This window comes from Mustela putorius, unplaced genomic scaffold (genome assembly GCF_011764305.1).
Source record: "Mustela putorius furo isolate JIRA1106 unplaced genomic scaffold, ASM1176430v1.1 tig00003853_pilon_pilon_pilon, whole genome shotgun sequence".
In the NCBI taxonomy this organism is placed as follows: Eukaryota; Metazoa; Chordata; class Mammalia; order Carnivora; family Mustelidae; genus Mustela; species Mustela putorius.
In genome coordinates this window covers 42,696,375-42,721,951 of record NW_025422005.1, presented here as the reverse complement: position 1 = coordinate 42,721,951, position 25,577 = coordinate 42,696,375, and the positions used below count along the sequence as shown (strand labels likewise).

General features: G+C 57.3%; 1 protein-coding gene across 2 annotated transcripts in view; it reads left to right on the top strand.

The window, feature by feature from the left end:
• GLIS1 (GLIS family zinc finger 1) overlaps positions 1-24,523 on the top strand; it is a 216,775-nt gene extending 192,252 nt beyond the window's left edge. Inside the window, exons 5-11 of one of the 2 annotated variants that reach the window (XM_045064557.1) lie at positions 3,604-3,765; positions 8,295-8,393; positions 11,205-11,337; positions 15,759-15,915; positions 20,645-20,823; positions 21,426-21,593; positions 24,031-24,523. In XM_045064557.1, the coding sequence (XP_044920492.1) occupies positions 3,604-3,765; positions 8,295-8,393; positions 11,205-11,337; positions 15,759-15,915; positions 20,645-20,823; positions 21,426-21,593; positions 24,031-24,161 (1,029 nt within the window). In that variant the 3' untranslated portion in view covers positions 24,162-24,523. Of the gene's footprint in view, positions 1-3,603; positions 3,766-8,294; positions 8,406-11,204; positions 11,338-15,758; positions 15,916-20,644; positions 20,824-21,425; positions 21,594-24,030 lie in introns of both variants that reach the window. The other variant, XM_045064556.1, reaches the window with a different exon arrangement.
• Positions 24,524-25,577: the final 1,054 nt, after the last annotated feature.

Below are 25,577 nucleotides of genomic sequence, written 5' to 3'. Positions count from 1 at the left end.
AGACCTATGTCTCCATTCTGGAAGCATCTCTACCCCCCCAACACAATAGTGGGGGGTACCTCTCCGTGCTGCCCTCCCAGCCCCCACATAGCCAATGGATTGGGCCCCATCAGGCCATTCCCACCCCAAAAGGTTGCCTCACCCTCATCAGGGGCTGTTTGGGGCACCCAAGCAGTGCCCCCATGGGACTGACCTTGAAAGGGTTTTAGGGCCAGACCAATGGCAAGCCTGTCAGCCAGGGCCCCTGTTCTTTACTTCTGGCATCGGTAAAACCTGACCTACACAGGTATCTTTCCTGAGGGCAGGATAGGAACCATCACTACCGTGATAACAGAACATTCACAGAATATGTGCTGTGTCGTATGTGGATATGCACCTTGCCTTGCCCTTACACCAACTGCCTGAGCTGGTTTGTCTTCATTTTATGGAGAAAGAAAGAGAGGCACAGAGAGGGGCACTGACTTGCCAAGATCACAGGGCAGTCTGCTTCCTAAGTCTGGACCCCCGGCCTCAGGTCGTGCCACACCAGACCCTGGAAAGGCCTTGAATGCTAAGGGGGTTGGCTGGATGTCGGAAGGCATGAGGAACTCTGGAGAGTCCTGAGTGGGGTAACCCCAGGCATAGCACAGGCCCAGCAGAGCGAGCGCACATGGCTGTGAACCAGGGAGCATGCCATCCTCCTCACTCTGCCACTGTTGGCCATCTGCGCGGTGGTTGGATAGAGAGAGCCGGGTGAGCCATGGCAGCAGCTGTGAGCAGAGCCCATACCCTCAAGGTGCCCCGGCGTGTCCGGGGGCTGGCCTGCTGGGGGTGTGGCTCGGCAGTGGGCCCCACAGCGTCTTCACCCCAGAGCAGTCTTGGATCAGGCGGCACCCCTTCTCCACCTGCTGCTACCTCCAGTTCCACCTCGGGGGATGGGCATCCCATCAGGGCACCCTTGACCGCTGTTTGTTGTACCCTAGCCTGTGACTCTGCTCCACGGCGGGGTAGGACATGGGTGTGGCACAGACCTCGGGTACAGATATCGGGTGTTTGGATGAACCCTGCAGGGAAGAGGATGCACTCCCAAGGGCACAGGCACTCCAGGCCTGGGGATTTCTGTTCTCACCCACCCTCCCCATCAGGTTTTTAATCCAGCCTTTGTCCTATGAAGGAGATGCTAGCCCTCCCCTCAAGGCACCCTCAGCTTGGAGGTCTGGCGAGAAGGCAATGGGTGTGCAGTAAAAATCTTCTGATCTGCAGGCTCAGAGTGTGTCCAGAGAGGGGCTGCGGAGGCTGGGAAGGCTTCTCGGAGGAGGCCGTGCTTGAACACTACTGAGTAGACCTAGTCCAGTAAGACATCTGCAAAATAAGTGAAGGAGGGAAAGGCATTCCAGGCCCAGGGAGCAGCTCAAGCAAAGGCCTGGGGGCACGAGAGTCCCGAGGATACTCTGAGTCGTCACTCCCAAGCAGCTCCAGCAGGACGACGTGGTGGGTGTGTGCAGATGGGAGAGGCGACATGGTTGCTGCAGAAGAGCGAGAACACCAAGCCACAGGTCCTGGGCTTTTGAAAAATGTATGAATTAAATTGTCATTGAGATGGAAGGGAAGGTGTCCCATGGGGGGGTAGGGCGTGCAGCCTGAACAAAGCCACACTGCGGAGACGGAGGCTGGCCAGACAGGCACACGGGCCCCTCTGAGAAGAAGATGATGCCTGGGCCTCCAGAGTCTGCTGGGCTCTCGCACAGTCCAGAAAAGCAGGCGGGGCCTAAGAACTTATTGCTTCTCGGCCTTAGATATCTACCCTTCAGGCAGCGGCCAACGGAGGAACAAAGGGACCAGCTGGGTGCCAAGAGGCAGCCCGCTTTCCAGCCGTGGCTCCTCCACCTCATTTTGGGGTGAATTTGGCACGGAGCCATTGTAGGAGAGCAGAGGAGTAGCTTGTGGCCAACTTACTCCCCAAACAGGATTTCCTCCCGGTTTTCATGAGTGGAAAAGGCCCATCGACTGGGAGCAGGAGGCAGGACAGTCTCTAAAACCCAGCGGCAGGCTGCCTGCCTTGGCTCAGCCTCAGCGCAGCATAGCCTGCGGTTGTGGCCGGGCCTTCAAGGAAGAGACAGAGGGTGGAGACAGCTCACCCCAGACCAGTCATTGTCCCAGAGTCCCCGTCCTTATGTCTGTCCTAAGCTGGGGGATGAAACTAATGATGGGCCCGGGAGCTGGTTCCTCTGTCTTTTCCTCCTCAAGGGTTGCCCCGCCCTGCCCACCTGCCCTGGGAAGGCAGCGGCCAGAGCACAACCATCGGCGCTTCGGCGTCAGAAGGGGCCTGCGTCCTGTCTTTGCCGTGACACAGCCCTGCGGTCACCACACAAAGCCTCTGTCTCTGAGGCAGGAATGTGGAGGCCACACACCTCAGAGTTATGGTGTGGTACAACAGCGTGCTCCGTGTCTGCATGGATAGAGCGGGGCCGGGTCTGAGTGGGGTCGTCTTCCCAGCCCCCGGTGTGCCCCACAGGAGTGCTGGCCTGGCCGGACACCCTGGACAGTGAGGACAAGCAGGGAGGAGTGGCTAGCCACACAGGGGGTCCAGGAATGTGCCAGGGGGCAGCATTAGAGCTGGACTTTGAAGGCTGACGGGGGATTGGATGGATGATTATAAGAGAGACAGTGTCCCTGGCTGAGTGACTGGCGAACTGGGGCTTGCAGTGGCCTGGTGGGCTCCTGCTGTTGCTGGGGGCGTGCAGGAGTTGGGGGCAGGAAGGCATACAGGGCGTCCGGCCTCAGGCAGAGTCATGGCATCCTGTTTTACGTCAGAGACCTCCTCAGGGGGTCGTATAGGGGAGAGCGTGGGAGGAGTGAGAAGTTCAAGGGTTCTGGGGCGGGGGGAGCTCAGCAGAGTCTGGGGGGATGGGGCACCCTGGACTGCAGAAGGAGGCCCCACGTCTTCTGCTCCGTCCAACCCACCCCGACCAGAGGCGTCGCCATGTTTGGGCCACACCTGCTGCTTGCCCACTGCCCAGCATGCGACCTGGCCCATGGTGGGCACTGGATGGATGCCCAAACAACGCGTTGAAGACCCTGAGTTTACAAATGGGCTGTTATTCTGACAGTGATCGGCACTGATGCACGCTCCAGATGGACAGAGCCCTTTGACAGTCAGCGTCCCCCTCCACATGGAGCCCCCTGTCAGCCCTGAGTGGTAGTCACATAGTCTTAAGTCTGTAGACAAAGAAATAAGGGCAGTCAAGGGCACTGCCCTAAGTCTCGCTCACATGCAGGCCTCAGATCCCAAATCCAGGGCCGTCTTTCCCTGCTCTCCTGTCCCTTCAAGGCTGTGCTGCCAACAACAGCATGTCATTTCCACCTACCACTGGGGATCCTTCCAGATCCAGAGAGCGAAAGACCCCTTTCTTCTCTAACCTTCACGGCCATTTCTAAGGCACAGAAACCCACCAGGGTTTTCCGGATAGAGCCTGGGTCCCGATCACTACATGGGGAGCTGAAGTGGGGCACCTGGAGGCCTTGGGCAGGACTGGGGGACAGGGGATGCTGGGGCCGCTCCCAGGCTGAGTAGCGGCCCTCCCCCCGGTGCTGCAGAGCACCCCTCACCAGCCTTTCCTGCAGTTTGAAGGCTGCAGCAAGGCCTTCTCGCGGCTGGAGAACCTCAAGATCCACCTGCGGAGCCACACGGGTGAGAAGCCGTACCTGTGCCAGCACCCAGGCTGCCAGAAGGCCTTCAGCAACTCTAGCGACCGCGCCAAGCACCAGCGCACCCATCTGGACACGGTAGGCCAAGGGCAGAGGCCGAGGGGAAGGGGTGGGCGGAATGCACGCTCCCTCCCTTGTGCGGTGCAGGCCAGCAGCCAGGGCCCGCGAGGAAACTTGCCTTTGTCCTGAGTCCTGGACATTCTGGGCAGCATAACTATGCCAGGAAAGGGGAGGCCTGTTATTATGGGACGTTTGTCCGATAGGTAGGGGCAATTTTCCATCTCCCGGTTGTGGCCAGTGTCCCTCAACATTGCCAAATAGCCCGGGGAAGAGGAAGTAAAGTCTTCCAAGTTGAGAACCAGTGCTTCAGCCTGCGGCTCCTGGCCTGGGCACCAGTGTCCAGACATGCCCCATGGAGAGAGCTGGCTCACCACCGTGCAGCCCCTCCCCCAACCCATCAGCCAGCCGCAGAGCAGGCCTTCCCTGCTCTTCCCATCCCACACCCTCCATGGAGACAGGTCAGAGCCTCTCCAGGGCTGTCCATTAGCTCCTAAGCATGGTGGGTGTGGGGTTGAGATGAACAGGGCCTCGGACTCTAGATCTGGGCCCCAGATCCCTGTAAGTCCATCCCCTTTCCCTCGTTTGGGTCAAACGGCCTTAACCCTCAGCTTTGTCACAGCTCCTCTGTTGGTCATCCAGACCTCAGCGGTTAGCAGCACACTTTCAAAAACGTCGTCTCCCATGATCTCATACTGACCCTGCCTGTCAGGGGGCCGCTGACCCTTTTGACAGCTGAGGGAAGCGGGGCTTCAGGAGGCTCAGTGTCTGCCCAGCTGGGAGGTGGCGGAGCTGACTCGGAGCTGGGCCTTGCACCCGTGTCCCAGGGGTGCATATGGCCTGGGGGGACCCCGTCCCCAAGTACAGCAGGAGACAGGTCTGCATCCAGAGTGTATGTCTGTATCTCTCTGCTCTCTGGGCAAACGTTGGGTGGCGGACGTCTGCTGGTGGGGGACCCGAGTGGCCAATGGGCCCAGGCTGTCTAACAGGCAGATACACAGATGAGGAAACAGAGGCCCACAAGAGTGAGTAACAACAGCAGTCAGAGCTGGGAGTGAGCTGGGAAAGCCGAGAGCCAAAATGTTAGAAACACAGAGAAATCACGGGGTGGGTGCAGGTTAGGTCCTGGCCAGGATGTTCTATACGTTTCCTTCACAGCCAGTGTCCCATACACTCTTCCCAGTTTAATGTTGGTAATAGTCTACAAGGTAAAGGCCACGATTCTCATTTTGCAAAGAAACTGAGACTCTGGTGAAGTCACTGACTGTCACACAGCTGGTACATCGCAGAGTCCAGTGACCCTTGGCTGGAAAAGCCAGGGTAGCAGTCCCCCTGGAAAGTAGGGATCGGAGTACAGGGGACAGGGTAGGAAGAAGGAGCCCTGTCCCCAACTGAACCCAACCCTTCTCTCCACCTCAGGCTTTGCTGTCACAGGCTGTGCTGGGGACATGAAGTGAGGCCTTCTCACCAACCCCTGCTTTTATTACATTCTCACTAGCCCAGCCTTGGGGTGCTTGGTCCCCACCCAGGCCCTGAGGGGTATAACCCGTGCCCAAGCCCCCTGGTTATGTCTCCCAGAGACCGCAGGACAGCACCAACAGCACCAGGCCCTCTGCACACGCAACCCCCAGCCTGAACAGTGTCCCTCTGGGCCTCTCAGGGTCACCTACTCTGACTTGCCCCCTTCCTCCCTCCCTTCCTGCTGCATTTTCTGGACCCAGCCCCAAAGCAACAGGCCTCTGGCCCCCACTTGGTATGTGAACAGAGCTGTGAGGACTAGGTCAGGTCAGGCCCACAGTGAGCCCAGAGGGTTATGGCAGGCCTTCATCTCCCCACAGGTCCTGGTGAAGCCCTAGAGGTACAGCCGCCAAGCCCAGCCCCCACTTGTGCCCTTCCCCACAGAAACAGCTCTGGCTATCCTGCCCAGAGAGGTTGCCTTCCCAGCACACAGAGGCCAGTGGGTCAGCCCATGTGGGCTGGGCCTTGTTTTCCAGAAGGGAGACCCAGTCATGTTCCCAGCTCCCCTCTGGCGCCAGAGAACATGGGATTCTCGCCATAGGCAGGAAAGTGGCAGAACAGACTAGAGAGAGCCAGCCAGGTTTGAAGTCTGGCCCTCCACCTGGGCCCAGAGCTCTAAGGAATGCCACCGAGCCTCTCTGGGCCTCATTTTCCTCAAACACCTACATCACCGGGGAGACATGGGGAAATGAACAGCAACAATGCAGGTGTAGGCCTGACACACGGTCCACACGGCAAACAGGAGTACCTCCTTTCCCTGCTCCGACTTGCTGACTGGAAGCTGACCAAACCCGGCCATGTCCCCTGACGCTCAGAGTCCTGACTGCCACTGTGCAGGGGGTGATCAGGTCTCCTGTACCCAGGCAAGGAGAGCCCCCCCCACCCCAGAATGTCACTGACACACTCTTGCTTTGAGATCTTGGGCAATGCGTCAGCTTCTGTTTCCTCCTCTGTGCTTCTCCCACAGTGGGTATGAGGCTGAACAGGTGCCCAATGGAGAGTAGCCGCACACAGACGTGGAGGGCCATATGGGCCATGGCCCTCCATCCTTCCTGCACCAGCACCAGTGTCCTTGTTACTAATGAGGCTCTGGGTCCGGGATGGTGACTCCCCAGTCCTGGGCTTGGCTGCCGCCTGGGATAGCCACAGGGTTTCCTGAGGGCTCACGGGGGAGCAGAACCGGAGGAATGTTCTGCACACGTCAGGCCCTGGAAAAACAAACACGGAGATGGGCCTTGTGCCCTTTCCAGGCGAGTGCGCCTGCACCCTCGGAGCTCTGTTTGTTTGCTTTCTGGCAAGAGCGTGTGGATTTGTATCAGTGTCCCTGAGGGACAGGGCCGGGGGCCTGACAAGCTGGAGCCCACGAGGGAGAACATGTATGTGTACATATGTCCGTGTGTTGGGGTGGGAGCAGGGCCCTAGGAGAGAGAGAGAGAGAGAGTGTGTGTGTGTGTGTGTGTACTCGTCTGTGTCTCACGTAGCTAGAGAGGGGCAGGTCTGAGGCGTGCCCTCCGCCCTCCTGCCCAGCACCTTCCTTTCCGGGAGGCAAGCCTCTCACTTCTCTGTCTCTTTCTTTTTGCTCTCCTCCATTTCTTTAACCTGGCAACTGTCCGTGGCAGCACCAAGGTATGGTCATCTCTTTTTGCTTCCCCCTCCCCATGAGGTCCCTGGGTCTGTGGTTGTACTGGTCTCTCCTCACACCAGTGGGAACAGAGTTGCCAGGAGGTTAGGGAGGGGTTGGGCGGGGGCAGTTCGGCTGGGTGTGTCTCACAGGGACCTGGCTGTCCCGGTACTTAATCTGAGACATACCCCCTCCTCCACACATCCTCCAGTTCCCTGCAGTTGCTGGAGGCCGGAGGGCCTGGAGAAATCAGAACCACGAAGTATATTGGGATGGAAGATTTCAAGCCCCCGTAGCAGCTGGAACCCCAAGCAGGGTCCTGTGGAACTCCCTACGGGAAAGCTCAGAATTCAGTTTAGAGCTGCTCCTTGAGTCAGTCCCTGGGACCTAAGATGAATCAGAAGGGACCATCCCCCGAGGAAATGCACTATCTAGTAGGAGAAGGACATTGAACGAAGCCAGCAGTGCTGGGTGCTCAGTGCTGCCTGGGGGAGGGTCAGGGAGCAGAAGTGGAAAGAAGATTCCAGAAGGGCTGGGCAGAAGGGTGTACAAGGATGGGGGCAGGAGGAGGGGTGAGAACTTCAGCAGGCCACGTCCCAAAGGGCCTTCAGTGCTGGGAGATGGGCTGTGTCAGAACACAAGGGCGCCATGGAGGGGTTTTCAAAGGTGAGAGCATGGCCAAGGGTCCTCTGGCAGTGGTGGGAGGTGAGACTGGGGCACAGAGAACAGTATGAGCCCCAGGCAGGAACAGGGGAGGCAGTAAAAAGTATGGATTGGCTCTAGATGAGCAATGAGATAGGGACTCAGGGGAAAGTGCACAAAGGGCCCAGACCCCCAGCTTCCCCAGGCCTTCGTCTGAGATCCAGCTCCCTCCCCGGCTCCCATGATCCCTGGACTGAGGATTTGGGTTTCTCACCGACCAGAGCAATCTGGGGTGTCTGGAGCCACTGCAAGGTGTGGTTAGTCACTCCCAGCCCTGAGGCCCTGCCGTACTCCAGCTTGGCCCTGTGCTGTCCCTTTTCTTCCCCCTCCTCCTCCTCTAAGACAGCCACCTCACTGTACTCCTTGCCCACCTGTGCGTTCTCTGCAGCCGTGGGCTCACAGGGTGTCCTTTCCTCAGAGCCAGTGTCCGAGCTGGGAGAATGCTTAGAATTCAGGTGGCTCCATTTTGCCAGAGAGACTCAGCGATGGGAGTTGACTTCTCTGAGGTCCCAGCATGAGGGTAGCAGGGAGATCCAACCCCTCCTGCACTCTGAGGCGTGTGGGCGGGGCTGGCTGAGTGAGACCCCTCCTGGCTGGGGACAGGTGTGAGCCTGCAGCTGGCCCCCCTCCTGCTGCGGGTCACAGAGTACAACGCTGGGCTGCCAGACAGCTGCTCCCTCACCCCACCTCTGCCCCTCTGATGTTACAGAAGCCCTATGCCTGCCAGATCCCCGGCTGCTCCAAGCGCTACACGGACCCCAGCTCCCTCCGCAAGCACGTGAAGGCCCATTCCGCCAAAGAGCAGCAGGTGCGTAAGAAGGTAAGAGTCTCCATTCCAGGCCCACCTCTGCCAGTGTCTGCCCCCGACTCCCAGCCTCGCAGACACCTATCGGGCAACAAGCCAGGTACCCGCACTCCTTGCCTGCATTCACCCTTCCACACACCTGGGGATGCTGCTCTCCATCGTCCGAGACCGGCCTCCCAGCCCCTGAGTTCACTTGCTCACCTCCAGCCGGCCAGACATCTGTCCACCCACAGACCGTCCACATACAGCTTCTCTATCATCCATCTGCCCCCTCGCCCTGGCTCGCTTAGTTAACATTTGATGGCAGGCCCTGTATAGGCATCAAAGATATAAAAATGGGAAACCATGGTGCCCTCCTCTGATGGGGACCTGGCAGGGAGACATAAAGAGCTCATTTGGTAGAATATAATAAAGATGACAGTAGAAGTCCACAGAGAATTGTCAGGTGTGCATAAGAGGAGGCCTTAGCCTGTTGGGGTGGGAGCAGGAGGGACCCAGGGCAGTGGGGGGATGGAGCTGCCACTTGGGGCTCAGCCCACCTCTGGGCTCAACCCACGTCTCCAGAAGAGCACCAGGGCCATGGGAGGCAGGTACTTGAGTGCAAGGGAAGGGGGTGGTGAAGAGAAACACCAGGGCCAGTCCAGGGGTATCCACGTGACAGCGGAGGACAGAGCAGGGAGAGCCTGTTAATTCACCCTGCAACATTTATGCAGTACCTACCGTTTTCCAAGCACTGTTTTAAGAACTGTGGACAGGGCTGTGAGTCCAGCAGAGAGAGGCTGGAGAAAGAGGCCTGCTTCAGTCCTGTGGGGTGGGGGTGTACAGAGATGGGTCTGGGACACACAGGGCTCTGCTGGAAAGACATGGCAGGGTGGAGGCAACAGCCAAGCTTGAGGCTTCAGTCTTTATCCTACACCTGAGCCGTCTGGTGAGAACACCCCATCTGTCCTCACTGCGACGAGGCAGGGCCAAACTGAACCCAGCATGGAGTCGTGAACCGCAGGAGAGACCACCAGGGTCTCACCCCAGACATGCCCGTCTCCAGGGCCTGAGCTCTGTCCACTGCTCTCAGGCTGAAGGGCCCAAGCAGGGATGCGGAATGGCCTGGGCTCTATGCCAAGGAGGCTTCTAGCCTGAGCCCACTGGTGCCCGAGGACCAGAATCCTGCCCTGGTTTTCCCAGGCCCTGTGCTTGGCTCGCACTGAGCCCCAGGGACCTGAGGCCGCAGATCTGCAAGCTTCTCAACCATAGGCATCCATTAGGAGCCATCAGGGATGATGTATCTTATTGGGTAAAGCGACCCTTGTGTTATGACAGCTCCTTGGCAGCACTGCTGCGTTTCAGGGAGAATTAGAAATGCTTTTCTTCCTTAATGCTCCTCTCCTGCTGCTCCTAATCCGATCGACATTGCGGTCTGCAGGAACACGCCTTGGCCCTCTTTTGCCAGAAACTGAATTTACATGGAAAGCAGCTGCTGGGGCAAGGAGCTGAGAGCCTGTCGGGAGGCTGGGCGTGCCATCCCCCAGCCTGGGTGCCAGCTCTCTGGCCTGGGAGGGTGGGAAAAGCCTGCGGGCTGACTCTCAGCTGCTGTGCAAAGTGGGACCAGGCTCTTGCCCTCTCTGGGCCAGTTTTGTCCCAGGTGAAATGAAGAGTCTGGACAAGTTAATTTTCAGGGCTCTGATAGTCAGGCTTTGGGATTTCCCTGGGAGGGTGCAGACCTGCCTCACTGCCCCGGGTCCCAAGGGCCTCAACCAGCCACACCCTGTCCCCATCTGGCCTCTCTGGGGAGGTGAAGAATTTTGGGGTACAGAGCTCAAGCCTGCCTTTAAGACAATTGAGAGCTGGCCAAAATATTTGCCGGCCCAGGCTGCTCTCAGCCAGCGACTTCAGTCCGTATGTGGATCCAGTGTGCCGACTGTCACGTGACCATGTGGGGCTCAGCCAGCCCTTCACAACAGTACCTTCAACAAGCTCGTTCATAGATGTCATCTCCTTACTCCACACAGCAGCCGGGGGCAGGTGGGGGGGGGGAGTTGTCATTGCTTGTTACAGGCAGGGGACAGCCAAAGAGTTTAAGTTACTTGTCCAGTGTCACACAGGGAGTCAGAATAGATGGGTTAGGATTTGAACCCGGGTCTTCTGTCTCTAGCCCTAGACTGTTTCCACTGTGCCTCGTGTTAGGAAGAAAGAAAGATGCGGGGATGGGGGGAAGGAAGGAAAGGCACCTCCGCTGTGCCCGCTGAATGCCACACACGAGCTCACTGTGGCAGCCACGAGAATGGGCCACACAGTGGCTGCTTGGGGGAGGGCCCAGTTGCATCCTTGGACACCCGTCTGGGCCCATGAGTGAGGCTGTGCCTCTGGCAGGCTGCTCCCAGCTAGGAACTGAGTGTGGCAGGCCCTGCAGGGATACTGAGGCAAAACCTCTGCCTGGGAGACACAGGACCCCTGACTTCCAACACACGGCTGCTCCCTGAGGACTCAGTCTAGGATGCTTCCACCAACCTCCTTCCCTCCCTCCTTTACTCTGGGTCAGACTTGTAGCTCAGCCCACAGCTCTCCCAGCCTGCCCAGCTCTCTGGTTTTCTCTCAGGCAAAAATCTTGGCCTGTTCACTCTTGTCTTAGCATCTGCTTCTCAGCCCTGAACTAACCCAACATGTATAATTAGCTCCATTTCACAGACGGAGAAGCCGAGGAGCAGTGAGGTGAAGGGTCTTCCTCTGGAGCCCTTCCTGTCCGGTCCCCTAAGCCCAGTGTTGCTGGTGGTGGGTTGTCTCACACTGACACCCTCTCTCCCTTTGCTTGCTCCCCAGCTGCACACGGGCCCTGACATCGAGGCCGACGTCCTGACTGAGTGTTTGGCCCTGCAGCAGCTCCATGGGTCCACACAGCTGGCTGCCAACGACAGGAAGGGGGGCCGCCCCCTGGGCCAGGAGCTGCTCCCAGGTAGGTGTGCAGGGAGGCAGGGCCGGCAGCACAGCCCTGCAGGAAGATGGTGAGGCTCTGTGGGCTCCCAGGGGCCACGCAGGCACCCACTCCCCTGACATACGTTCCTTCACCCTCTCCTGTGGCTCTCTTGCCCACAGGAGGAAGTCCAGGCTCCTTTCAGCCTGGCCTTCGAGACCTCACAAGGCCAGGCCCACCCCAACCTTGGCATGTCAAACATGGTTCCTGAGCACCTCGTGCTCCCTCTTGTCTCCAAGCCGCTGTGTTCACGCGGCCGGCCTCCTCCCCCAGCCCTTCACTGAGGCCGCTCCTGCACTTCCTTCAGGCCCCACATCAGGGTTCAGGCCCAGGCCTCAAGCCAAAGTCCCATGTGTCCCACCAGGGCTCCACATCACCACAGCAGGCTTCGGAAGAGAAAACTGAGCCTCAGAGAAGATGGACCACGTGGCCATCATCCCTTCCAGCTTCTTAAACGCTGCAGCCCAGACATGGAGCCCCTCGACCCCTGGGACCCTGCAGGTCCATCCAGCCGGACACTCAGAGCCTCTGGTCCAGCTGAGGTGGCCCCAGCAGGAAATCCCTGCTGCATGGCTGGTGGCATGGCTGGCGGCATGGCCTGATGGGAGATTCCCACTGACAAGATTGGTGCTGTGCCCCCTGCGCCCCCCACAGAAACCGCAGGATCAGAGAGGAAAGCTCTTCCCACCCTCTGGGATTTCTTGAATTACTCTAACCATCTTAAACATTCTTTATTTTCTCATTTTTAATGCTTTCCCCTCAGTGTGGAAGTAGCAGCAGATTTAAAACTCTGTCAGAGCCCTTACCAGACAGCCTCAGGAAGAGAAGGTCTTTACGCTTCCTCTGGGCTGCCCTTCACAGGGATCTGTGTTCACAAAGGTCTCTAAGGACACCCCAGGAGAATGGAGCAGGGATCGTACCCTCTTCCACGGGCTTCTTCTCACAAGGTCAGAATTGGTAAAATAGCAGACGAGAAGAGACACAGGGATAAGGGATGTGTTGATTCTGAGGCCCCAGCAGGAAGGAGGGCCGTGACTGATCAGCAGTGGCTGGCCTGGGGCAGAGGCCCCTGCAGCCCCTTCATTTTTACTCTGGGGGGACTCAGGATTGGGCAGGAGGGGGACTGACCCAAGGTCACGTGGAAAAGTCAGCAGCTGGTCCAGGCTGGACGTCTTTTCTCAAGGATACCGGGCCAGGGCCTCTCCCAGGGAAAAGGGCCAGACTTGGAATAGCCATGTCTTGAGGACCTGCTCGGGCTGGTCACTAAACGGACACCCTCTCCTTCGGTCCCCATGAGCCCATGCTGCAGAGAAGCAGAGTCACTGAGGCAGCAGCATGGGAGGACCGTCCGGGTAACCCCACGCCTGCTCTGACAGCGAGCAAGTGGCATCTTCCCTGCCTCGAGCCTCACTTTCTCCCCCAGACCTGCTGTGACAACAAATGTGATTGCAACATGATCACGTCTATAAACGCAGAGTGGCAGATAATTTTATCACAAGTATTGCTGTTGTCGCCCATGGTGAGTGAGAAGAGGAACTGTGTTCTCCCCCATCTCATGATAACGCACGGCCCCACCGTTTACCGAATCCATGCCAGGAGCCGCTCTGGGGACTGTATGTGCCCATATTAGCAAAACCCTCACGTGCGCCTCAAAAAGTCCATGCTACTCTGCTCTTTTTTCCAGATGAGGGAACAGGGTCCTGCAGAGGTTAGGGTTTAGTCCTCCAGAAGTTAAGGTTAAGTCCTCCAGAGGTTATGCTGAGGATCCTTAGCCAGTCAATGGCAGAGACCAGACTTGAACCTGGGCTGTCTGTCCAGCCACAGGCCTTGTCCATTATCAGATAGTCTGAGGCCTCCTGGCCGCCGATGCTCTCCTCACCATACTGGCACCTGCTGGGTACCAGGCCCTGAGCTGGTCCCTGTCTGAAGGCTGCTTCCAGCCCCGTGGGGAGACAAGGACCAGCCAGGCAGGCGCAGAACTTCTGGATCTCTCTGCACGTCAGCCACTAGCTTCTGCAGGCCATACAGCAAAGGCTTGGGGTGCAGTTGGGAAGATGGTAGGGCCAGAGGTCAAGCACTCAAAGCTGATGATGGAGGATGGTGATTCATAGGCTCAAATGGTGCATTTTGGGGAGAGGCCAGCAGGCTCCATGGCATCCCCTTTCCGCCAGCCCTTGTGATGCTGTGCCACCATCATTGCCATTGCTGTCTGCCTACATGCTCAGCATGCCTACCCCACTGTCTGCACAGGGCTGGACAGGGGAAGGTAGGCAAAGGCAAGGGGAAACGGGGCAGATTCAAGGAGTGTTAGGACAGAGAGGAGTCCAGAACAGAGTGGGGAGGGAAGGGGAGGAGCTTGCAAGGGGGACATTAAATGTTCGTTGTCTGATGATAGTAAACTCCCAAGAGCTTGTCTCTCATCTGGAAGGCCCAGCTCTCTTCAGAGAAAACCCTCCGGAGCTTATCTGGCAGGCTCCTTTAGCAGACCCAGCATAATGTGATGGGCAGCGAGGATATGAAAAGCACGAATTCAGCACGGCTGAGGGAGAGAGAGCAGGATTTATCGGGATTCTAGACCTTCCTAGCTGTCAGGCTTCCAAATTGGTTCAAGATGGCAGGTGAGATGCTCAGGGGAGTGGTGAGCGGAGCAAGCCAGGAGCAGTGCCGAGCCAGGCTCTATCCCCAGAAATCCCCTCCAGTGCCTTCCTGACAGCTGGGGAGGGACGTGTGGTGGATGGATGGTGGGGCTGCCCTTGGGACCAGAGGTCCCCACGATGGGAAGGGATAAGGCCTGGAGCTGAGAGGCAGAGGGCCCCCCAAGAGCCCATTCAGAGCCCTGGGGTCTCACAGCCAGCCCACAGTGAAGCCTGGCCCACAGGCCCTTACGTGGACATCTTGGACATAGCCTGAGCTAGAACCCCAGGACAGTTCTTTGGCCTGGCTTTAAGCGGGCTTTCTTTGGTATCAGTTGGAGGCCTGATTCGCTGCTGTTCAGGGAGGGAGCCTCCCCTGGTCTGTTCAGTTCCTGGTGGTAGCTTCCTGAGCTGCAGGTCTGGGAGAAAGGGGCCAACCTGGGATGGGCTAGCCTTGGAACCCCCCAGCCACTGGAGAATGTAAAAGTTCCTTCTTGACTCCATGCACGAAAAGAGTGTGCTGTGTGCTCGGATGGTCTTCATGGTAAAGAGCATTGGGTCTGGACCCACAATGACCGGGGTGCTGTTCAAACTGCAGCAGCTGACCCAGGCGAGCTCAGACTAATCAGTGTGAACCCTGCATCAGAGCTCTGGGTGTGGCCACGAGCCTGTGGAGTTATCCTGGGCCATCAATATAATGACTTAATTTCTAGGAAAATGATGTCAGTGTCATAAAAGTCAAATAAATGTGGCCAGATGTTAAAAGGGGAACAAAATTGGTCCTATTTTCTTCAGATAAAATAGAGGGAAAATTTGCCACCTCTGCTGGGTCCCTCTCAGGCTCAAGTCCCAGAGTTGGGGTCCTTCTCCCTTCTAATTGGGGTTCCTTGGTGAAGGCATTTGGGAAGCACTAGCCTCAGTAACTACTCCCAGACCCTCCATTAGACCCCTGTAGCAACAACTATGACCTAATGTCCTCCATTGATTCATTCCCTACCTGTCTTAACAAGAGTAAGACCCTTGGGAGTAACAGGTGATAGAAGGTGGTACCACCTTGCAGGCATCTTTTAGAGGTTTAGAATCGTAGATGAGAGCATGGCTGCCACCTCTCCTCTGTCAGAACCCTTGTGTTGTATATAGCCTGTACAACCGTCTGTGGCGTCCCTTCTCATAGGTCTCCTAGGTCAGCCTGACATCCAGCGAGCACAATCTTACCCTGTCTTTAGGACCCCTCATGGTGGACATCCAGTCTGTCCTTGCATGTCTCTGGAGACAGGGAATTCATTTCCTCCAAAGGCAGACCTCTACATCAGGTCTGCCTATGAGAAGTATGGCCAAGCCCTGAGTCTCTCTCAGGCTTCTCTCCATTCCAGGATCCCTGTCTGCTTCCAGGGCTACACAGAACAGCTCCGGAGACTTGAGGCAGCACATTCCATACAACCCACCACCCTAAAAAAATGCAAGCATGTGTGTGACACACACACACACACACACACAGCCTGGCCTGCTGATGCCTCTGACAGCCCCTTCTCAGTCCTCCGCTGCTTTCAGGACAGCCTCAGCCCCATATACAGCCCTGTAGCCGGGGCACGAACAGTGGAGCAGGGCCATCCCCTCCTTGTTTGGGCCCCCGACCTCCTGGTAATACGACCGTGCTGGTTTCGCTTCGTGTCTGTCTCTTTCTGACAGCAGACACACAGCTCCTGGGTGGTTCACAGCCATCTCTAGGGAGCGGCCGAAGCCCAGTGGTAATTGTTTGCTTCCCTGCAGGCATGTATCCTGGCTCTGTCACCCCTCATAATGGGCTCTCATCGGGCATCCTGCCCCCCATGCACGAGGTCCCTTCCAGGCACCACCCACTGGATGCCAGCACCAGTTCCCACCACCATCTGTCCCCTCTCCCCACGGCTGAGAGCACCAGGGACGGGTACGTACAGCAAGCCGGTCCTCCGGGACCACAAGCAGACACCTGCACAGGGGCAGGTGAGGGGAGGCGTCCTGCGCACTCTGTGCTTATCACTGATAATGCAAACTGTCAGCATTTATGCGGCGCTTACTGTGTACCATATCCTGGACGGACACCTGTGCACAGTCTCATTGGCGCCTCGAGGCCACACACCAGGCAGAGGGTGTTGGCACATGGACTTCCTGACACCTCACTGTGTGTGCTCCTCCTCTCCCCCCACCCCTGTAAGGGCGACTGCTGAAGACACTGTGCCCTGCCCTGCACCCTGGACTGCCTGACTGGGCCGCCTCGGGAGCCTGACTCCGGCTTCTCTTTGGCTCATGCCACGTTTGGCGAGCAGGCTGCCTGCTGCCCGCTCTAGAGGTGCTCGTCTGGCTCTCACCACCATTCTGGCCACAGCAGCTGTGGTCACTGCCCCGCCCCGCCCGCAGAGTTTGTCCAGGGGCCCGTCATGCAGGATCACTGCAAGGAAGAGCGAGCGGTCTCTTTCTGTATTCAATGTGGTTCCCATTGTGGCCACTTAATTGGCTGGAAATGGTAAATGTGCTAATTGCTGGCCCCTGGTGCTGCCAAATCTGTTTTCATTGCAAATGTGCGGAGGGAGTTCACACAGCCCTACAGCCTGCCCTCCCTGCCACTTTCACTTATCACTAGCAGGACTTGATCAAACTTGACCCCCAAGGCCTGGCCTCGGTACCTTCCTTCTCTGCCCTTGCTCCCCAAGGCCACAGCCTTGGCCGTGGCATTGGCCTGCCTGTGCCTGGGGCCAGCCTGGCTTCATCAACAAATTTGCTGTCCAGAGCTCCGAACTAGGCTCCTCGCCACTCACTTATCCAGTCAGTCAGCGTCCAGTTACTGAGCCCCTGAGGGGGGCCGGCCCTGGACCCCATGTTCGAGCGACTGATGACCCCAGCCCTGGAGAATCTCACCATCAGGAAGGGACATAGACCCGCAGGGATTGACCACATAGGACAAGGGCTCTGAGGGAAGAAGCAGAAGGGGCTGTGGAAGCCTGGAGGAGAGCCCAGTGCGGTGGAGGACAATGCAGGGAAGGCTTCCTGGAGGTGGTGCTAGACCAGGCCTCCACAGTTAAGCAGCAGTTGACAGAGAGGAGAGATTGGGAGGAAGGGGCAGTGGGAGTGCAGACACGGTGAAGCCTTGAAGCCTTGCCGTGTTCTGGGAAACATGCACCTTTGTGTAGGGTGACAAGCTCAGGAGGGAGGTCGCCAGGGCCAGATCACATGGCCTGTGGTGGGGCTATATCCAAAGGGAGCTGGGCAGGGATGTGGTCAGTTTGGGGAGGACAGCGTGGCCTGCAGTGTAGGGCTGGTTTCCAGAGGCAGCACTGAATGTGGGAGGGTGGAGGCCTGAGCCAGGGCTGCTGGGTGGAGAGGAGGAACACCAGGAGGCATCAGAGAATCAGCGGGCCTCGAGGAAACGCAGCTGGGCGGGGAGAGGAGGAGGCACCCGGGATGGGCCCTTGGGGAGGCAGAAGTGCCATTCATGGACCAGGGAAGACTTGGGGGAGGGAGGCAGCCTGAGGGGAAGCCAAAGGGGACCCAGAGAACCAGGCCTCCCTGAGCCTCAGTTTCCTCCTCTATAAAATGGGTATTAAAATCTTCTTTAGGAAGATGGTGAGGAGCAGCCACAGCAGACACAACACCTGCTGGTTTTGTACGTGGCATCACGGACACGGACACCTTTCCCCCCCACCCACCCACCCACCAGCTCAGGCCACCTGCTCATCCACACGCCAGCCCCCAAAATGTCTCCAACCAAACTAAAATAAACCACACAGGCCTCTCCCTGCTCAGGCCCTCTGCTCTGCCTCATTCATCACCTGCCTGCCGCCTGCGTGTAAGTGCCCGTCAGGGATTCCTGCGGCGAGTGGCAGAGTGATGACAAGACCAGGACAGCCCAGCCCACCATCCAAGTGCCAGTTCCTGCTCGAGTCATCCCAAAGGGCCAGGCACCCAGGCTCCCTCGCTGGGCTGTGGGAGAAGAGGGCCCTCGAGCCTGACAGCAGGCCCAGGCCCAGCTTGAATGGGTTTCTTTTTTCAGCCCCTGAGAAGAGCAGCAAGGCAGAGGGAAAAGGCCTTCAGCCTCCCCTTCCTGCCAAAGTCAACAGGGAAGGCCACTCGCGGCTCCCTGGTGGTTTGCTGGGACGTTTAAAGAGTTTGACAGAATTATCTGATTCACTCAAAAATATGCTAAGAGGGCCTGACTTCATGACCAAATTTATTTACCCTGGCTCAGGGAAGACGCCGAAAGGGCGGTTTTTCCCCCTCAGCCCCATACGAGGTATGAAGCCCTCAGTCTGCCAAGCCAGTGAGGTTTTATATTAATTTTTATAGGTTCCAATTGAAGCAAAAATATTTGATTTAGGAATCATTTGCATGACTCAGAAGAGGAGCTCCAGATGATCTTTTTTCCTTTTAAAGAGTTCAGGTAGAGCAGCGTAACCTCAGCCTTCATGTCGGCTGCAGAGAGAGTCGTGTTCTGTTTAATTTCACTGGCTGTGAAGGTGGCAAATGTGAATTTATGGCAGGTTTGAGACAGGGAAAACAAACTTTGAGAATGCATTTTTTTTTCCTCCTTCAGATCTGGTTCTCCTTAATTCTGCAGCGCTGTTAATCTCTGGGTTTTGTAGCTGAGCGGTTAAAAAACCCGTTGGTTAGTGTTTATCAGCTGTTTGTGGTGTTCCCGGCCCAGGGCTGAGCACAGTGCCCCTGAGAGGCAAGGCCCAGCCTTCCCACAGGAGCTCCCAGGGCAGGGGACCGTCGGGAAGTCAGGGAAGGGCTGCCGTAGGTGTAAGCTTGGGCCGGGCTTGAGGCAGGTGGTCACCACGCAGCGGGCCTGAAGCGGGGTAGGTCCCCTACAGGCCACCCCGCAGCCTCCCCGCGGGCCACACCTCAGCCCAGTCTCAGCCTGAGAACCTGCTGTGAGGACACACGGCTTATGCACAGCCCGCCACGGCATATAGACCGCAGGGTAAACCCTCTCCCACTTGACAGCTCTGTGAGAAGAGCCTAAAAACAGTCATGAGGATGATAAGAAGGTCATGGGGCCTTGATGAGGATTCAGTTCGTCAACTTGATGCTGAGGAGGTACCTGCAGTGTGTGAGATGGGGGACCGGGAACCAGGAGCCAGCACAGAGGCCCCCCGTGTCACCTTCAGCACACTCACAGTGGTGGGGTTCCAAACATCGAATGACAGCAGTGAGCAGAGGGTACCCAGGCTGAAGGGAGCAGGTGGGGGGACCCAGCAGGGCTACATACCTGGGGCCCACTGGCCTCTCCCTAAATCTTTCTCCATTTCAGGATAGCCTTGCTTCCCTCACAGAAAGGTGCTGATCTGTCCCCCTAACACGTCATGTTTAGAGGGTAAGCAGAGGTAGTGTTTCTGGCCTATAACGGTCACCTTAGCTGAGACATTGGATTTGTAGTATATTTTAAGGTGGATGGTCCAACAGATCCACAAGGCAAATCAGAGAGTGGACACTCTGAGCTCCCCTTGCCTCTTCCGCAATGCACATAAGGGCTTTACAGGCTGGTCCCCAGAGCCCCCAAGTCCATCTGGCCCCAGGGCCAGGTCGGTTCCTGTGAGCAGAGGCAGTGGGAGCAGCATGAGGATGGACATGCCATCTAGTTAGATAACCTGCCTGGGCTCTGCTGCGGTCAGGGTGACAGAACAACTCTCAGCTACCATGACCTTATTCCAGAGAGTGAACTTCCAGAGAACACAGGCTCAGGCCTGCCTTACCTCAGGCTCTGTATGAATAGAGGTGGTGAGCCCCCCATCACAGGAGGTATGGGAGTGCAAGGATGGAGACAGAAGGTCCCTGAAAGCTCACTGTGTGGGGGAAGAAAGCCCAACTTAGACATCAGAACTATCTGCTTGTTTTCTTTCCCTATGTCTTTATAATAATGATGCTGGTTCATGGAGTGGCTCAGAATACATGTAACATCATATTGGGTGCTATGTCCACTTTAACTTACTTAATTTTACCCTCATCCTAACCCGTGAGGTCAGTGTGGCCAGGACTAACCTGGTGAGCTATGTCTCTGAACCTTGCTGTTTTGATGAGCGAGGCAGACACAAGAACTTCTCTCCCAGGGCCTGAGGTGAGGCGGGGACTCAGTGGGTGGTGACTCAGTGCCATGGGGCTGTCAGGGCAGCTTTTCTGGGGCTTGTCCTCCCGGTAGCCAGAGCGCAAGTGCAGAGTGAGAGCAGCATGGTCCCGCGGGGGTGGCTGGTACTTCCCGTAGCTCATGAGAATCCCAGTGTCCCAGCTGGACACACAGCAACCCTGGGAGCGGCTCAGAGACATTAAGCATCTTGCTGAAGTCACAGCCAGTGAGAGCAGATGGGGTTTTAAAACAGTTCTGTCAACTCCAAAGGTCCTTCTGATAACCAGTGTTCCTTGCTGATTGCCAGTCCTAAATACCAGATAGAAGTTCTTCTTTACTGATCCCTTTGGACTTTCAAGCTTAGATGACTTTCAAATTTAATTCCAGTTTGAACATAATCTAGAGTAAAAGCTTCCTCTTCAAACTGCGGTGTCTTAAGTAAGAGCAGATCAGGTAGCGAGCTCCTCATGGCTGGAGGGAAGCAAGCAGCAGCAGCCATGCCTTTGGCCCCCTGGCCCCCAGAGCCTGTCCTACTGATGACTGCCTCTGTTCTCTCCAGGTTGGGACCTGGCCTCCTCTCCCCTATGGTCAGCCCACTGAAGGGACTCGGGCCACCACCGCTGCCACCATCCTCTCAGAGCCATTCTCCAGGAGTCCAGCCCTTCTCCACACTCTCCAGCAAGCCATCCTACCCACCTTTCCAGAGCCCTCCACCCCCACCTCTGCCCAGTCCACAAGGTAAGCTCTGGCTGGGGGCCCCTCTCCATAGATACCCACTGACTTCTGCTCAGGGTGCCTGAGGGGAATGGGGCACTGATGGGGGAGACAGCGGGCATCAGAATGAGGGAGGGCGCTGAGAGTCACTGTGGGAGAAGCCAAGAGTCAAGTGACCCAATACACCTAGTCAGGGGCACTTCTTGAGGAAATTCCATTGGAGGGGTGGGGAAGAGTTATTCCATTGACAAGGCATTGAAGGGAACAGCATTGACCAGGTGGGAACAGCCTGCTGCTTGGAGGAAGGGCAGGGAGCAGGCATCTCAGGAAGTGGGGGTGGGGGGCCGACAGTCCCTTCCCTCAGAGCGCTGCGTCAGCCTACAAATGACTCCAGTCAGGGGCCGCTACATGAGGCCACCTTACCCTCCCCTTCCAGCGGCCGGCAGAGCTGGGAAAGGGGCCCAGGACCGCTGGCACCTTCTCCCGCTGGAGCTCTGTTCTCTCCTTCACACCCAATGTGGAGGGACAGGACTATATGGGAGATGGCACAGCGCAGCAGGGTTGGCCCCTCTCGCCCCCGGGCACTCATCCTTCGCTGACGCAGCCCCTGCTGCCTCTCTTTGCAGGGTACCAGGGCACCTTCCACTCCATCCAGAATTGCTTCCCCTACGGCGACTGCTACCGGACAGCTGAGCCAGCAGCCAGCGGGGACGGTCTGGCCGGGGAAGCCCACGGTTTCAACCCCCTGCGGCCCAATAGCTACCACGGCCTCAACGCACCTTTATCTGCCACCGGTAAGCCCCAGCTGCCTGCCTCCCTTCCCTGACTGCCTACCATGGCCCAACCCTGGGCTAGGTGCTTATGTACATTGTCCTGAAGCCCTGGGACGGCCTGAAGAGGCAGAGTCATCCCCACTTGGTGGAAGGAGACATCGAGGCTCCCAGAGGTCCCAGAACCCCACAGAATTGGGATTGGCATCCTGCCTGTCTCCAGATCAGTGTCCCTCCCACGTTGTCACAGCTGCTACGTGTCTGCGCACTGGCAGGTTTCTGAAGACAGAGAAGAATCAGGGAGCTTACAGTCCAGCTGATGTTGCCCTTTAACTATTTACTGAGCACCTACTACATGCCAGGCACGGTTGTAGACCCTGGGGGTACAACAGGAAAGAGACAAAGACGGATCTCTGTCGAACAGATGAAACGAGACTGGAGTGGCCACACTACTAGGAAAGGACAGAGCCTAGAGGTTGTGCTTGTACCTTGTGTGGCATCTATGTCCCCCACTATGGAGCCCTGGGCCTTCTGCAAGGAAGGGTCCCACTGCAGTGGAGAAAGCCAGTGACGGGCCAGGGTGGATGGGCTCAGACCAGCAAGGCCGAGCCGATCAGAGCAGGGGCATCTGAGGGCTGGGGCCGACCTTCCCAGAGTTCCTCAAGTCAGCCTCCCCAAGTCAGCCTCCAGGCCCGCAGCCAGCTGGAAGCTACAAGGCGTGGGCAGGATGGGGGTCTCAGACAGATGGGGATCTCAGCCTGAGGCCCCATGCCAGAGACCCCTTGGACAGCTCTGGGTGTGTGCAGCTGGGGGTAGAGGATTAAGGACAGAGGGACAAGAAGGCCGTAAACAAGCGCCCAGAAGCCTGTGCGTCCACCTGCACGTGGGGCCCTATGTTCCCATTCACACACGTGCTCTCCCGTCTGTGTGTGTCTTCTTTCTTCACACATTTGTGGTGAGTATCCGTGGTGCCTGTGGATATCATAGGGCCCATACAAGCAGGTTCCAAGCATTACAAGCCCCCCTGCATGTTTAAGGAGCTCACAGGGTACAGGTGCTCAGGTCTACATGCATGTGCAGATGTCACACTCATGCTGATGTTCACGCACTGTGTACACGCGCTCTCTCTACCCTTTATTCCCATCTGTACACACACTGCGTTGCCTGGTTCCCATCCCAGGACTCCAATCTGTGCACACAGACTGTGTTCAAGCATGCTGTAAGTGTGTCTGAGGATGGGGGTGTGTTACCTCTGTGCGTCATAGGCAGATGTGTACCCTCTCCAAGGGTGTGCACGGGGCGTGGGGGATGTATGTCTCTTCTTTGCACTCGCGTGGGTTGGTGTGATAAGGCACTGGCCCCAATCCCAGCACTGCCGGCTCTCACCCTTCATCCTTCCCCTGCTCCATGCAGCCCGCGGCGGGGTTTCTGGGCTTAGCAACAGGAACAAAGAATGAGCACAGGCAAGAGGCAGCTTCCATGCCCCACACCAACGTAGTGGATTCTTGTGGCCTCCTTTCTCCTCTGCTATCTGGGTGGCAGCCCAGCATTCGGGGCCCATCCCAGGACCCACAAAGCTGCCTACACCTCCCACCAAGCTGAGAATAGACATGGATTGATCCAGACTCACAGGGTGGCACTTTGGGGCCCCAGGAGTAGCTCAGATTAATCCCACTGCACAGATGGAAAGACTGAGGCCTGCCTATGTTAGGCTATAGAAATCTGTGACAGCAGCTCAGGGACCTGGCTCTTTGGGCAGGGACTGGGTAAGACCCTCCAGGTTGAGGGCCTTTGAACAGTGACCCCACTCGGACAGCACGTCCAATGGAAGAACCAGGTGTCTTGGGGCCAGATGGCTCTGGGTTCAAATCCCAGTTCCCCGACTGACCAGCAGTTGGCCTTAGGCAAGTGTCTTGGCCTCTCTGAGCCTGTCTTCTCAGCTGTAAAATGGGATAGTGACTCCTTACCTCACAGGATTGTTGAGAGACTTGAGTTAAGATTTCAAGAGCCCTCAGTAAGAACCCAGTAAGTGCTCATCTCCTTCTTTGGGTTTCTCGTGTCTGGTTAGGTGAAGGAACCTGAAAGAGTGGGGATGGGATGGGCTGGGTTCCCTCTACCAGGAGGGGACAAGCCCCCAAGGGCAAGAACTGTGATAGCCCTCCTTCTCTTCCCTGCCTATAGTCCTGTCCTATAGTCCAGCACTGGGTGACAGTCTGCCCCCGAGTCAGCCTTCTGTCTGTCCGGCTGCCCCAGCCCCTCGGGGGAGTGCTAGGCCTAGAGCGTCTCCTCCCACCCACCAGCTCCCTTTTCTGGAAGAGTAAAGCCTCAGAGCAGGCCCTGCGGAAGACACTATGAGAGGGACCCTGGGCAATAAGATGGGGTGAGGGGAGGCTGGGAAAAGACAATGAGGCAGAGCCCCTGCATTCTCCAGCCCGGACCCTGTTCCCCACTGTACCCACAGGCTACGAGGCCCTGCCACCACAGCCATCCGAAGACATGGCATCCAGCGGCCCCGAGGACTGCAGCTTCTTCCCCAACGGGGCCTTTGACCACTGCCTGAGTCACATCCCGTCCATCTACACGGACACCTGAAGGAAGGCCCTGCCTGCGCTTGCCCCCCTCTATGGCAGACACTGCTTTGCCCACTGGCCGTCTGTCCCCACCCTCTGGGCACCCAGCCTGAGCCAGCAGGCCGCAGCTCCCCACAGACTCAGGGTGCCAGGCTGCGGCGGCTGCCAGCACTGGCCAGGAGCGCCGGCCTGAGCCCGAGCAGGCGGCGCGGGGGTGCCCTTCAGGATCCGTGAGCTGCAACATTCCCTTGCCTGTGTCTTCCTTTTCTTTCCCCCACAGTTTTGAAATCACAGACCTCGTGTATATAAAATGTACAGAACTTGTTTTCCATTCCCCTTCCAGTTTTATATTTTGGGTTTTTACAAGAAAAACATTAAAAACTGGAAACAAGACGTGGGGGCCTGGTTGTGCCCGCAAGGGGGCGTCGAGGCTGAGGCGGGCAGCAGGGTGGAGGGGTGTGTAAGGGAGCCCGGGTGAGGGGCTCGGAGGCCCGGGGAAGGGGGGCCGCCTCACACGGCCCGCACGGCCTGCTGGTCCCAGGACCATGCTGCAAGGCAGGTGAGAAGACCAAGGCTAAGGCTCAAACTGGGACCCAGATCAGCTTGCCTAGACCTTTGCTCTCTGAGCTGACTTCTCAGTCACTGGAACGTGCTTTCATGCTGGCTCTGGGTTCGGGTCAGCAGGGAGGGCCTGGGGCGGCAGGACAGAGTCCAAACAGCCTCCCGAAGATGGGGGTCAGGCTACAGACAGCATCCCCGCCTGGACACAGATCCCCACCCTACTCCACGCTGTCTGGGATGGGGGAAGGAAACCAGTTCTGAGGGTACCGAGGCTCACTCGGGGTTGTTGTCCTCCCCTGCCTGGCTCCCTCCCCTTCATCCAGACCTGGACAGATGGCCTGGACAGCGTCCTGCATCTCACCACGTCACCCTAAAGGTCACCTGGTTAAAAAAAAAAAAAAAAAGAAGAAGAAGTCCTTCAGGAAAATTCCTACCTTGGCATTGCTGAAGTGAAATGAGATAAGGGGAGGTGCGGGTGTTGCGGACCTACTGTGTGCTGGGCTCTCCTCGGACAGCTCTGCGGAGGAGCGGCCTGTCCTGAGGCAGGGCAGTCAGGAGTCAAACCCAGTTCCAAGACTGAGGCAGGGAGGCAAAGCAAGGTGGAAAGATCTAGTCAATCTCTTCTTCTTCTTCTTCTTTTTTTTTTTTTCAATGGTTTATGTATTTTAGAGAGTGCTGGGTAGGGGAGGGGCAAAGAGCATCTTAAGCAGACTCCACACAGAGGACGGAGCCTGACGCAGGACTCGATTCCACAACCCCAAGATCACAACCTGAGCTGAAACCAATAGTCAGATGCTTAATGAACGACACCACCCAAGCACCCCAATCCCTTCTTTATAGAGAAGGAAGCAGAGGTTCAGAGAAGCCACCCAGCCAA